Raw genomic sequence first — 11,920 nt, 5'->3', positions numbered from 1 at the left:
AGCACCACTAGCACCCCTCCGTTGCATTCGATTGTTTCAACTGTGTTTTAGTTATAGGGATCAACATGATGTTCAGTCTTGAGTGAAGCCTGGAGAAATGAGTACTGAAGATCATGGGACATAAACATTTTGCTCGATAATAGTTATATCCTCTGATAACACGAAGAATAACTCTATTTCATCCAATTGATAGCGGACAGCGAGCTAGTCGTGGCATAGGGCTACTGGCTGCACGTGAACGAGTCCAGGCTTTTAAAATCACGTGAGCAGCTCTCAAGGATCTTTGCAATAATCACGCAATTATCTACATTTTGCAAGAGCTTATTGTTTTGCAAGCCAAGACTTGGACCAATCGGCCCTAGCGGCCAAGCCCCTGCTCCTCCATTCCGCGATCCGCGATCCGCATCGTCCAAATCCCAGTAGGCTAACGAGGCTAAAACACGACTAGCACTTTAGCGATAGGGAAATCTTGGAGTACTCCATAAGCAGTCCATCGGTCATAGTTTCTCTGGGATATAACAATTCATATTCAAGCAATCGAGTCTTTCATCTTTTTTTACGGACACGGAATTTAGCGAGAAAAGATCGGAAGTCTCTTATCAATGTCTTCAACACACCCGCAACAACGACCGCAGATCCAGCCATGCAAGTACAAGACCGGAAAGACCCTGGGAGCGGGCTCCTACTCGGTTGTCAAAGAATGCGTGCACATCGAGACGGGGCGGTATTATGCCGCCAAGGTGATCAATAAGCGGCTGATGGCGGGACGAGAGCATATGGTATGGACATAATACCCCCCTCCAGAGGCTTCTGAGATTGAGAAAGAGAGCGGGGCGTTGATACCAACATGGTGTGCAACAGGTGCGCAATGAGATTGCCGTGCTGAAGAAGGTGTCAATGGGTCACCAGAATATCCTCACGCTGGTTGACTACTTTGAGACGATGAACAATCGTTCGTACCAACTGCCCCGCGATGCTCCTCCACCTCTCTTCCGACACTTATCTGGCCCTGGAAAAGTGCTGACTGGGGAGGAAAATAGTCTACCTCGTTACCGAACTCGCTCTCGGTGGCGAACTCTTCGACCGCATCTGCCGCAAAGGCAGCTACTACGAGAGCGATGCGGCTGACCTGATCCGGGCGACGCTGTCCGCCGTTGCGTACCTCCATGACCACGGCATCGTACACCGCGACCTCAAGCCCGAGAATCTGCTGTTCCGGACCCCCGAGGATAACGCCGACCTGCTGATTGCCGACTTTGGCCTCTCGCGTATTATGGATGAGGAGCAGTTCCACGTGTTGACCACAACGTGCGGTACGCCGGGGTATATGGCGCCGGAAATTTTTAAGAAGACAGGACATGGAAAGCCAGTGTACGCATCCCTTATTCCTCCCTATACATGGAGGGAGTTCAGCGTTAATGATGTAACAGGGATATCTGGGCCATCGGCGTCATCACCTACTTCCTCCTCTGCGGCTACACGCCCTTCGACCGGGAGTCGAACCTCGAGGAGATGCAGGCCATCCTCGTGGCGGACTACTCCTTCACCCCCGTCGAGCATTGGCGCAACGTCTCCGAGACTGCCCGCCAGTTCATTAACCGCTGTCTGACGATCGACCCCCAGAAACGCATCACCGCGCACGAAGCACTGCAGCACCCCTGGATCGCCCCGGAGAACGGTGCCGGCGGGGCCGGCAGCAAACGCCGCGGCTCCGGCGAGGACCTCCTGCCGACGGTTAAAAAGAACTTCAACGCTCGCCGTACCTTACACCGCGCTATCGATACCGTCCGTGCGATCAATAAGCTGCGTGAAGGCGGCGGGTTGATGATGATGGATGGCGCGACGTCGGTCGACCCCCGCCCAGAGCGTGTTGATGGGAATCAGGTCTACGATGAGTCCCGTGGTGCTGACCCTGACCAAATGGTCATTGATTCACGGGGAAACGCAAGAGGGCAGACAGAGCAGCAGATCAGAGAGCAGGAGAGAAAGGTCAATGAGGTGGTGACTGGGTTGTGGAATAGCAAACAACAACGCTAGACTTGATCTTCTCGGGGTTTTTATATTGAATGATGTGATGATTTCGATTGATACCATGAATTCATTGAAATAGCGTATGCGTTCGTTTTCTTCATCAATTTATACTTATAGTAGTAAGATCGACCGGAACTTGCTAGGCAGATACGGGATCTATCCCAAGAGCTTCGCCCGACTCTCCTCCTGGGCTACCCACTCCCTCCATTCCATCCACTCTTTGTAACTGGCCGTCGCGCCCAGACCTTGATATCGCGTGGCCTGGAAATCCTCGACCTCTTCCCAGGGCCAGGTCTTATGGCCGGACCGACTGGAGCTACCACGCAGGAGTTTCCTGGTGGACGAGTACGAACCGGACCGATCCCACCCGGCTTTCCGCATCAAGCTCTCGACCGTTTCCTCCTTGGTCCAGCCCTGCTCGACGGCAACGTCAGGGAGGTATGTGGCTCCATAGCGACGGTTGCGGTAGATGAAGGAGATGCGCAGGCCGTGCGTGCCGAGATCCCAATCTAGTGCGTGCGCGCAGCGCTCGAAGTGGCCTAGTAGAGTGATGTGGCAGGAAAGAGACGGCAGCAGGGATGGCGGGATTGGCGAGAACCGAGTATCATCAAATGCGCTGTGTCAAATAATGAATTAATTCGTTAGCAGTGATCTCCTCTATTACGCCAAGGTAATTGAACTAGGAGCGCAAAAGATGGGATGATGGGTAACTGCGGGGAAATACGATGTTCTTGCATATTCTCTTAGCCCCTCTGAGAGCTCATGCGGTTCAAACGTCCCGATACATCCGCGGAGGCTCTTTTGCCCGTTCTTCGAAATCGTGTTCCAGGTAACAAAGAGCGGGTAACGTCGTTCGAGCTGCTCGCTCGGCGTCGTCACAGTGGTGGACGTCGTCAGCGCTGACCGCGAGGAATTCGTAGACAGGGTCGACGACGGAGTTCGTGATGGCTGCGAAGACACGGGCGAGAGCGTATCACGATGTAGCTGCGACACGCCCAGCAGGTTGAGGCCCGGTCGGCTGTCTTCGGATCTTGCAGAGGCGACTGAGTCATCGGCAGCATTGTCATCATCGTCATCCTCTTCGATTTCGAGACTACTTTCCGAACTCAGAATTTGGCGGTAAGGGATGATTCCGAGAAAAGAAGCGGACTCACGTCTTCTTCAGCTTGTACCGTTCGTGCTGTTCCCAGAGATCCTCGACAATGGCCAAACTGGGCGGCTCCTTATTTTTGAATGCCGCGTCCAAGCTTTCAAAGCAATAGTAACATTGTGCCGGTGTGGCCATGGTCGAGGCGTCTCTGCTATGGAACGAGCCGGCGGACGATCCGGCTCAGCGGTGTTGTCTCACGGTAGATAATTAGACGTTACAGACGCAAAACTGTTTTGGAAATTGAAGAAAGGAAGTACAACCAAGGACAACCCGCTTATGACGCAAACAAGCACCGATGACTAGAAACCACCAGCCAGCATACCTCCCTCGTCGCCCAAGGTTAGATGCTGACGGAGACAGCGGGGGTCGGGGGGTTTCGGCCTGATAAGATAAGGTGTCAAAGGCACGTGAGTGGCTCGGTTTGCATGTGACCATGTTTCCGCCTGATGCTTTGCTGACTCATTGACCCAAAGAGCAACTCCTGATTGGCTGTTTGGTCATTCGTTTTTGAGTTCTGGCTGTGATGGGGTCGAAGCAAGGCAGCTGAAGGAGACGGGGACCGCGTTTCACTGCGTCACGTGACCATAGAATATAGTAGGACTTTATAATACTGTAGTGCGTATCAAAGAGATTTGTGGCCATTCCCATATCCACACATCCTGAATGTTAGTAAAAATATACATCACGAGGGAAGTTTGTCACCCTGTGTTGACGCGGGTCTGCCCTAGAATCAGCAGCGGCAGATCGTCTAATGTGGACCGGTTAGGATAAGTTGTGTGCATCATGCACAAATCGACTGATTGGCAAAGACCGGTGTTCTTTCATCTCACGGCCGGTTGTCTTTGGGAGGCCGCATGCCCATCATGCGCAGCATATTTTCTCCGGGACCCGGCATTCCAGCCTGGCTCTGGAGACTTTCCAAAAGATTTTTGGCAAGGTTGATGTTCGGATTTTCCTCGGCTTCTTCATCAATATCAAGCTCATCATCGTCTCTCACAGGCTCCTTTCCTTTCACGGATTTGGAGCGTCTGGAGGCATCTTTGTGCGAGTTCAGATTCAGCACTCCAGTTGGTCTGAGCTCCGCTTCCATCATTCTGGATAGTTCTTCGATCTCTTCACTGTCATCTTCAGAATCTAGCTCCTCAATCCTGTTATTCTGTAGTTGCTTGTGTCGGCTTGAACCGGACGGCATCCCCATGCCTTTCCTTATCTGGGAATGCTCCTCGTCGAATGCGTCCTCACCCTCGCTGCTCAATTCATCGTCGTCATCATCCGTGTCTGTATCTGAACCGAAAAAGTCGGCCCCATCCAAACCAGCGGACTCATCATTCAGAAACTTCTCAAAGTGTTCAACAATCCGCTGGAGATTTTCCTGCGCAGTCTTATCGCCAAACGCTCCCGGCTTGGACGATGGGTCTCTGTTACGACCCTTAAGTTCAGCATCCAGATCGTCGTATGTGATGTCAAGCCACTTTTCATCGTCTTCATGTTGGCTCCAAGATTTCAGGTCTTCGTCTGTAGGAAGCGACTCCTCTCCAGCCTCTATATCCTCGAGTATGAGTTTCACTTCTCGTACAATTGCTTTGTCCTGGTTCTGTGGGTCAGAGAGTAACATTTCAAAGCCGGAAGTAACTTTCATTCCCGTCTCTGCTCTAGCATACGCCTTTGTGTCCGTCCTTGGGGGAAGCTTCTCGATCCAGAACCTCGGTGCAGGAAAATCCTGACTCTTGAGCTGCGCATACCCCACGCGAGTGAAACGCACGCTGACAGTGACGAGATCGTCTGGAGGGAAATACAGTCGGTCAAGAGTCTTTGACCTGAGCGGTCGCATTGCGATTGGATCACGAAGGTAAAATGCCTCGACGACTGGAGAGATATATGCCGGCTTCTGATGCAAGAGGTACGCCACTTTGCGGGGAACGGTGATCAGAGCAGAGTGGTGATTCTTCTGGATTTGTTCGGGATAGTTCCGTAGTCGGTAGAACGCCTCTTCTTCGATCTCGGGAGACCGCATCAGCCTCTTTGGGTTCTCCACGATGACCTTTCTTGCTTCTTCGATGGAGATCTTTTCCTGCACCCTCGACTTTTCACGTTTCGGCCTGATGATGACGAGCTGCCCTTGATTGATCCATACCTGAAGACAAAGTTAGCTCGCTCGTATCGCAATCTATGTGGCAAAAAGTTGGCATACCCTATTGTCTGCTACGTCCGGCTCAAGCCATGATGGTAATTTGGATGCAGCTTCGATGAGCAAGAACTCCCCATCGCTGTCTACCACCTTAACCCAAAGATCTTTATGCTGTCGCGTAAGCTCGCGGAGTATATATACAATGACCCATTCATCTTCTATCGAATCGCCATAGTTTGTCTGACCTCGGAGGAATGTGACTCCTGATTCCTGTCAGCTCAGAAATTCAAGAGACAAGATTTTGATCATCATCATTACCATTTTCTTTGGTGATTTGCAATCGAAATGGCTCCCTCTGCCAAATGTAGCCTCCCAATAGAGAATTCGTCAATGCCGAAGCACTCTTCTGTACTTCCTGTAACTTTGCCCGGGTTTCGGCGACGGCGTCAACGACAGTGGGGTTGGGTTCTGATGAGATCAAGTAGAGTGAATACTCAACAGTGCAGTCCGGTAGTTGCGGCCGCGGGACCGGATGAAAGGTCGACTTAAACCACTCGAGATCCTCCTGCGACAACGGCGCCATTGTTTGCGACTGTACACGAACATCCACACACCATCGCCGATGATTTCATAAACCCCCCAAAAATCCATCGGAAAATTTCTCGGGCCGAAGAGATAGAGCTGCCTGCCAAGCCGCTAGTCCGGATGCGGTCAAACATCAACAAGGCCCGCAACACGCGTTTTCCCTCACATCTCCCCGAGTCCAAGAAAACATCATATTGTCAAGCGCGCGCGACATGGGCATGCCTTGCTCTTGAAATGAATTTTTTATCGTGATACCCTTTCAGTACAGTATAAAGATATCCTCACCATGCCGTACCCATATATCGACACGCCACGCACCGAAGCCGATGGGAACGCGACTTTTCTCACCAACGGCGGCCTTCGAAGCGCGCTGCGTCCGAACCTTTCAGTCTTGGATTCCGCGGAGAATTCGTTCCAAATACCGTCCAAGGACGAGGATATCATTCGATCTATTGAGAAGCGACGAAATGGCGACATGAGCACTCCGCGCGCCGGCGCGTCAAAGTCTACACGGAATGGCGGCATGACCGATCGGCGGACGTCGCTAGGGCCCAAAGGCGAGTTTACGCCTTTGATGAGAAGCGCGACGCGAAATAACTATCTGCGATCGGCAGTGCGCGCCAGTGGAGGGGGGTACAAGACCCCGGCTCACCTGCGCGATGGATATAGGAGTAACGGGAATACGCCCGGGCTGCCGCCCATGGATATGACGGAAATATACGAGGAAGGTTCTATGGCTCCGGAAGACCCGACACCGTTGCCGCAGATGGTGAGCAGCAGTCCGCAGAGCACGCCTCTGCCTACCGCGTCGCAAAGGAACGGGGTGTTGGAAAATGGAAAAAATGGGTTATCATTGAAAGAGCAAGAGAATGTAGGATTATTTACCTCCTCAAGCTGGAGAAACGCGCTGATTTGTGCTAGGCAATTGACAAGCTGGACAAAGAAAACTTTGGACTAAAGCTCAAGATTCACTATCTTCAAGAGCAGCTGGAAAAGGCGGGTCCTGCTTATAATCAAGCAGCGCTCAAGGAGAACACGGAGCTAAAGGTCGCCAAAGTGACCATGCAAAGAGACATCGCTCGGTACAAGAAGAATCTGCAGCAAGCAGAGCGAGATTTAGAGGCATACCGATTACAACTACAGGAGCTTCGTGACAAGGCGAAGCGGCGACAAGTGGACGAGGCAGTTCAGCGTGAGATGGAGTGGATGCGAGAGGAGATTGCGACGCGGGAGACTCAAGTCAAGGATTTACAGGAGGAGTTAAAGTCGGTCAAGGAACATGAATCAGAAGAGATCGAGCGATTGCGTGAGGAGATTGAAGATCTGGAGATGAATATCCGCGAGAAGGATCGCCTACTGGATGAAAAAGACGATGAGATTGAGAATCTGCGGAACGAAAGCGGAAAGGATAGCGGCGCCGTTGCGGAGCTCGAAGCTGAACTGGAACGTGCAAAGGATCAACTAGAGGAACTCCAAGAGAGCCTTGACCAAGCCCGAGCGGAGGCTCTCGAAGCATCTCAAGCCAAGGAGAAGGCAGTTCAAGAAAAGGAGGAGGCTGAGGGGAATCTAAAGGAGTTGCAGGAGGAGATGGCCAACAAGTCATCGTCTACCAAGGCACTCACCCGTCAATTCGAAGAAAGAGCAGCAAAACTTGAGGAGGAGCTCGAAGAAGTCCGACGTGAGAACAATGCCCTGAAAGAGAGATATGAGGACAAGCTGCGCCGCGAAGCAGAGCTTGAGGAGCAACTCGGCGATTCACAACGGCAACGCGCCGCAGAACTGGAGGACCTACGTGACGAAGTCCATCAAGTCCGACAAGATAGCGAGCAATACAAGGCAGACCGCGACGAAGCTCTCAGCAGACTCCAGCAGGTCTTGGACGACCTAGACCGCAAGACAGACGAGAAAGAGCTGTTGCAGACGCGGATTCGCGCATTGACAGAGGAGTCTGGTAGTTTGCAAAGAGAACTGGCCAACGCTCAGGCTTCGATTCGACGCCTGGAACAAGAAGTCCAGGACCAGAAGCAGCAAGCGTTGGACAACAACCACGAACTCCGCGTGCAGCACCGGGAAGAGGTGGAGCGTCTTCAGGAGGAGATCCAAAACCTGCGCCGAGAGATCGAGGACAAAGAGGGCCAGTTTGCCATCGATCGAGACCGGTGGGAGACCATGAAAAAGACGCTGGAATCGGAAAAGGCAAAGGCAGAGGAGCAAGCTTTGGGTTTCAAGCGGACGATTGAGAAGCTTCAAGATGTGGAGCTGACGTTGTCGGGTCGGGAGGCCAAACTGCAAGAAGTGATTGATAGTGAAAAGGAACGGCACCGACAAGAGGAAGCCGTTTTGAGTCGCCAAGTGAAGGATCTCAACGATGACGTTGCAGACAAGCGGCAGCTCATTGACGAACTGCGCAGCGAACTGCTCGCAGTTCGAGAGGATCTCCGGATTAGCCGGCGCGAAGAAGAAGCATTGAGAGAAAAGGTGCAGAAGCTGGAGGACGAAGTGGTGGTCCTGCAAGCCAGCCTGGATGAAGAAAAGGAGTACGCCAAGGGCCTGCTGCAGAAAGGGACCTCCGACCAGGATACTCAGCTTCAAAAGGTGATGAGCGAGCGGCAACAGCTGCGTGAGCAGCTCGCTACAGCGAACGCGGAGCTGCATCGTCTACGCACATCGATTGCGGAAGTCGAAGCAGATCGAGACGAGCTGCAGAGCCAGCTTAGCCAAGTCCAGAATAAGACGGAGGGCAGCCAGCATTTTGACCAGGAGAAGATTGAGCTGCGCAAATCCAAGCTGCGGCTGGAGAAAGAATTGCAGCGTCTCCAGGGCGAAAAGGAATCTCTGATGACGGCACGGGAATCGTTGGAGAATGAGCTCAACGCAGAGATGGAGCGAGCCACGGCGGAAGAGCACCGGCTGCGGAGTGAGATCGCTCAGCTTCAGGAAGACCTACGGAACGCGTCCAGCGGGCGAGACCGGGAGTTGACGCAATCCCGCAATAAAGTGCAACGGCTGGAACGGCGAATCTCGGAGCTCGAGACGCAACTCGAGCAGCAGCAACGACATTACACTGAAGATGCATCAGGCGACGTGTCCATGCTGCGACAAAGCTTGGACGAAGCGCGCAAGCGGGAGAAGGCCCTCCTGCAGCGCGAAGCCGAGCACAAAGCATGGTCACGGGCGACGAAGATGCGGATCGCGGAACTCGAGCGGGAGCTGCACGAGGCGCAGATGAAGAAATTCGAGAATTCGGCGGAGCACTCGGCACCGTTGTCGCCATCCGGAAAACAGCAGCAGGACGAATTGCGCCTGCTGCGTAAGAAGCTCTCAGACGCGCACAAGCAACTACAGGAACTTCGCGCGAAAACACGGGACTTCCGCTCGGAGGATCGCAAAGATCTGCACGAGTTGCTCAAGGCCTCGACACTGGAGGCAGAAGCGCTAGCGGTGAAGCTCAGCGAGCGCGACGCACGCGTGAGCGAGCTCAAGGCGTCAATCCGACGGATCCGCGAGGAGCGCGGCGCAGCCGTCAAGCGCGCAGATGCCGCAACACAGGAACTCGAAGCGCTTCAGAGCCGATATGACCGGCTAGCCGACGAACTCAAGGCAGCACGTGCGTCAGGTAGCGGTAGCTCGTCCAACAGCCGCCACGAAAAGGAGCTTCGCGGGCTCAGCAAGGAAATCCTTTGGCTCCGGACACGTCTGAAGCGCGAGGAGCGATTCCGACGGGACCTCGCTTGGAGCAAGGGATTGATGGAGCTTGGCGAGCAAGTTCGGATAGCCTGGTAAGGCACCCTCATCCCTTGAGCCCCAAAAGACAAAAGCTAATTTTTCCCGAAACAGCAACGAAGCGGACCTCTCTTTCCTCAAAAGGATGGGCATCGACGTCCCATCACAACGAACACCCTCATCCAACGCCCGTCGCAAAATGCGCACGGCGACATGGGCCGTGGTCGCGGTCAGCCGGATGACAAGGCTGGCGGCGGAATGGAGGACACAGAGGAAACTAGGTGAGGGGTTGAAGAGGGCTAAGCAGGAGGTTTTGGCGAGGAGGAATAAGTCATAATAACTGTGCCTCTCTCTTTTTGGGTTTATAGATTTTGTACAGATGAGCATTGTTTATACGCTTGTTCGTTCGTTGGGTTGCGCTGGAGTTTAGGTTAGGGTTTTGTGTGTGCTTGCACTTGATGATCGGTCCTTTTGAATGTCATGAATGAATTCGAATCAATCAAGAAGAGCATCATAGCAACAAAAGCTTGGATATAGTATAGTCTCAACGCCATTTATCAGATCATCATCCAAACAAAACGACATCATCATAATCAACATATAACAAACATCAGAATACCAGAATCGAACAAAATCCTGACCGTAACCATTTCAAAGAATTAGAAAATAAGATCATGACCCCTCGCTTCCAAACTGTTCCGTCCATTCCGCATTCCGCTGCAGGTCCTCCTTGCTAACCGTCGGCCTCGAGTTCTTGATCGCTCGGATAAAGTCCTTGAGGACGAGCGGAGGCTCGAGGAGCTGGTCGGGTTCGACGTCCGTCCAGGTCATTTCCATGGCGCCAGGGTCGCCGGGGGAGCAGGGGGTGAGCTTTTCGCGACCATCGACGATGACCTATCGCATGTCAGCATCTCAGAAGCATATATGAAAGGGATGAAATGCGGGACCTTTTTATAGTGCGTCGCAGTCTGAATCTTCCGAATCGGCTGCATCAACGCGTCCTGCACGGCGATGCTGATATCACTACCGGAATAATCCTCGCTGATTTCAGCGAGATGACGGTAATCCGCCTGGGTGAGGCTGCAAGGAGTGTTGCCAACAGCGAGTTGGAACATCTTCATGCGGGCGTTGATGTCGGGCAGGCTGATATGGATGCGGCGCTGGAAGCGGCGGCGGATGGCAGCGTCGAGCTGCCAGGGGATATTGGTAGCGCCCAGGATGAGCACGCCGCGCGAATCCTTGCCGACGCCATCCATCTGCACCAGCAACTCCGTCTTGATGCGCCGCGAGGCTTCAGACTCGCCTTCGCCGCGTGGGCCGCAGAGTGCGTCGACTTCGTCGATGAAGATGATTGCCGGCTTGTTTTCGCGGGCCATGTTGAAGAGTTGTTTGACGAGTCTGTACAATTAGTACCGAATTATGACGTGTGAAAGAAATGGTCGTACCGTTCGGATTCACCCATCCACTTCGACACCAGATCACTGCTACTCACGCTAAAGAACGTGCTGTTCGCCTCCGTAGCGACCGCCTTGGCCAGATACGACTTGCCCGTGCCGGGAGGGCCATACATGAGGATCCCCTTCCACGGCTGCCTCTTGCCTGTGAACAAATGCGGGAACTTAATCGGTAGGATGACGGCCTCCTTGAGCGCCTCCTTTGCGGCCTCCAAACCCGCGACGTCCTCCCATCGCACATTGGGCTTCTCCGACAAAATTGCACCCTGGAGGGCGCTGCGCAGTTTCTTGGCCTCGGCGTCTTCACTGTCGTCATCTTCTTTTCTATACCTCATCAGCTACAATTTCCGGCAGGAAGATACTACCTAGAAAATGTTTTGTAGAGACCAACCCTTTCCCATTCGTCACCTTCCCATTCGCCCCAACCGCCGAGGCTTTCTTCCTCCCCTCTCCTGCCTGTAAGTGTGCTTTAAGCTTTTCCGCGCGATCCATGTATTCGCCGGCCTTTGCGCGGATCATCTCCTTGGACTTGGGATTCTTCTCCCATTTGAGCGCGAGCATGAACAGCTCCAGCGCCGAGTAGTACATCTGGTACGCCTTTTCGTACTCGCCCGCATTGTCATGTTCGATGGCCTTTTTGACGGTGTCGATGGCCCGGCCGAGGAAGTCGGTGTTGCTCATTTTCGGAACTTGTTGTGACGGGCTCGTCTGGGGAATTGAGTGATTTGCGGACGAACCGGAGCGAACGCGAGAGAAACGAGCGAGGAATCGTGAATCAAGAGACTCGAGGCCCAGCCACGAGCCAGTATAGAGAGCAATTTATTCGTAGACTAGCTGCCTGAAAACAGG

The 11,920-nt window shown here is 53.2% G+C and overlaps 6 protein-coding genes across 6 annotated transcripts; 2 read left to right on the top strand and 4 right to left on the bottom strand.

The window, feature by feature from the left end:
* Positions 1-602: 602 nt before the first annotated feature.
* VTN49DRAFT_6465 (uncharacterized protein) lies at positions 603-2,037 on the top strand (the record flags this gene model as incomplete). Its single annotated transcript, XM_069414627.1, has 4 exons — positions 603-779; positions 862-952; positions 1,041-1,371; positions 1,431-2,037. The coding sequence occupies 4 exons, from the start codon at positions 603-605 to the stop codon at positions 2,035-2,037; spliced, it is 1,206 nt and encodes a 401-aa protein (XP_069265854.1).
* A 150-nt stretch (positions 2,038-2,187) lies between these two features.
* On the bottom strand, positions 2,188-3,316 carry VTN49DRAFT_6464 (uncharacterized protein; the record flags this gene model as incomplete). The annotated part of the gene is made up of 3 exons (XM_069414626.1): positions 2,188-2,647; positions 2,756-3,124; positions 3,186-3,316. 3 exons carry the CDS (start codon positions 3,314-3,316, stop codon positions 2,188-2,190), a joined length of 960 nt encoding a protein of 319 aa, XP_069265853.1.
* Positions 3,317-3,388: 72 nt separating this feature from the next.
* Positions 3,389-3,616, bottom strand: VTN49DRAFT_6463 (uncharacterized protein; the record flags this gene model as incomplete). The annotated part of the gene is made up of 1 exon (XM_069414625.1): positions 3,389-3,616. The coding sequence occupies one exon, from the start codon at positions 3,614-3,616 to the stop codon at positions 3,389-3,391; it is 228 nt and encodes a 75-aa protein (XP_069265852.1).
* A 391-nt stretch (positions 3,617-4,007) lies between these two features.
* On the bottom strand, positions 4,008-5,892 carry VTN49DRAFT_6462 (uncharacterized protein; the record flags this gene model as incomplete). Its single annotated transcript, XM_069414624.1, has 3 exons — positions 4,008-5,315; positions 5,373-5,572; positions 5,628-5,892. The coding sequence occupies 3 exons, from the start codon at positions 5,890-5,892 to the stop codon at positions 4,008-4,010; spliced, it is 1,773 nt and encodes a 590-aa protein (XP_069265851.1).
* Positions 5,893-6,180: 288 nt separating this feature from the next.
* VTN49DRAFT_6461 (uncharacterized protein) lies at positions 6,181-9,954 on the top strand (the record flags this gene model as incomplete). Its single annotated transcript, XM_069414623.1, has 3 exons — positions 6,181-6,765; positions 6,816-9,673; positions 9,732-9,954. The coding sequence occupies 3 exons, from the start codon at positions 6,181-6,183 to the stop codon at positions 9,952-9,954; spliced, it is 3,666 nt and encodes a 1,221-aa protein (XP_069265850.1).
* A 335-nt stretch (positions 9,955-10,289) lies between these two features.
* On the bottom strand, positions 10,290-11,752 carry VTN49DRAFT_6460 (uncharacterized protein; the record flags this gene model as incomplete). The annotated part of the gene is made up of 4 exons (XM_069414622.1): positions 10,290-10,511; positions 10,565-11,015; positions 11,063-11,395; positions 11,463-11,752. The coding sequence occupies 4 exons, from the start codon at positions 11,750-11,752 to the stop codon at positions 10,290-10,292; spliced, it is 1,296 nt and encodes a 431-aa protein (XP_069265849.1).
* Between the last annotated feature and the right edge of the window lie 168 nt (positions 11,753-11,920).

Source organism: Thermomyces lanuginosus, assembly GCF_041956635.1.
Source record: "Thermomyces lanuginosus strain ATCC 200065 unplaced genomic scaffold VTN49scaffold_40, whole genome shotgun sequence".
Taxonomy (NCBI): domain Eukaryota; kingdom Fungi; phylum Ascomycota; class Eurotiomycetes; order Eurotiales; family Trichocomaceae; genus Thermomyces; species Thermomyces lanuginosus.
This window is presented reverse-complemented; position numbering and strand designations above follow the sequence as displayed.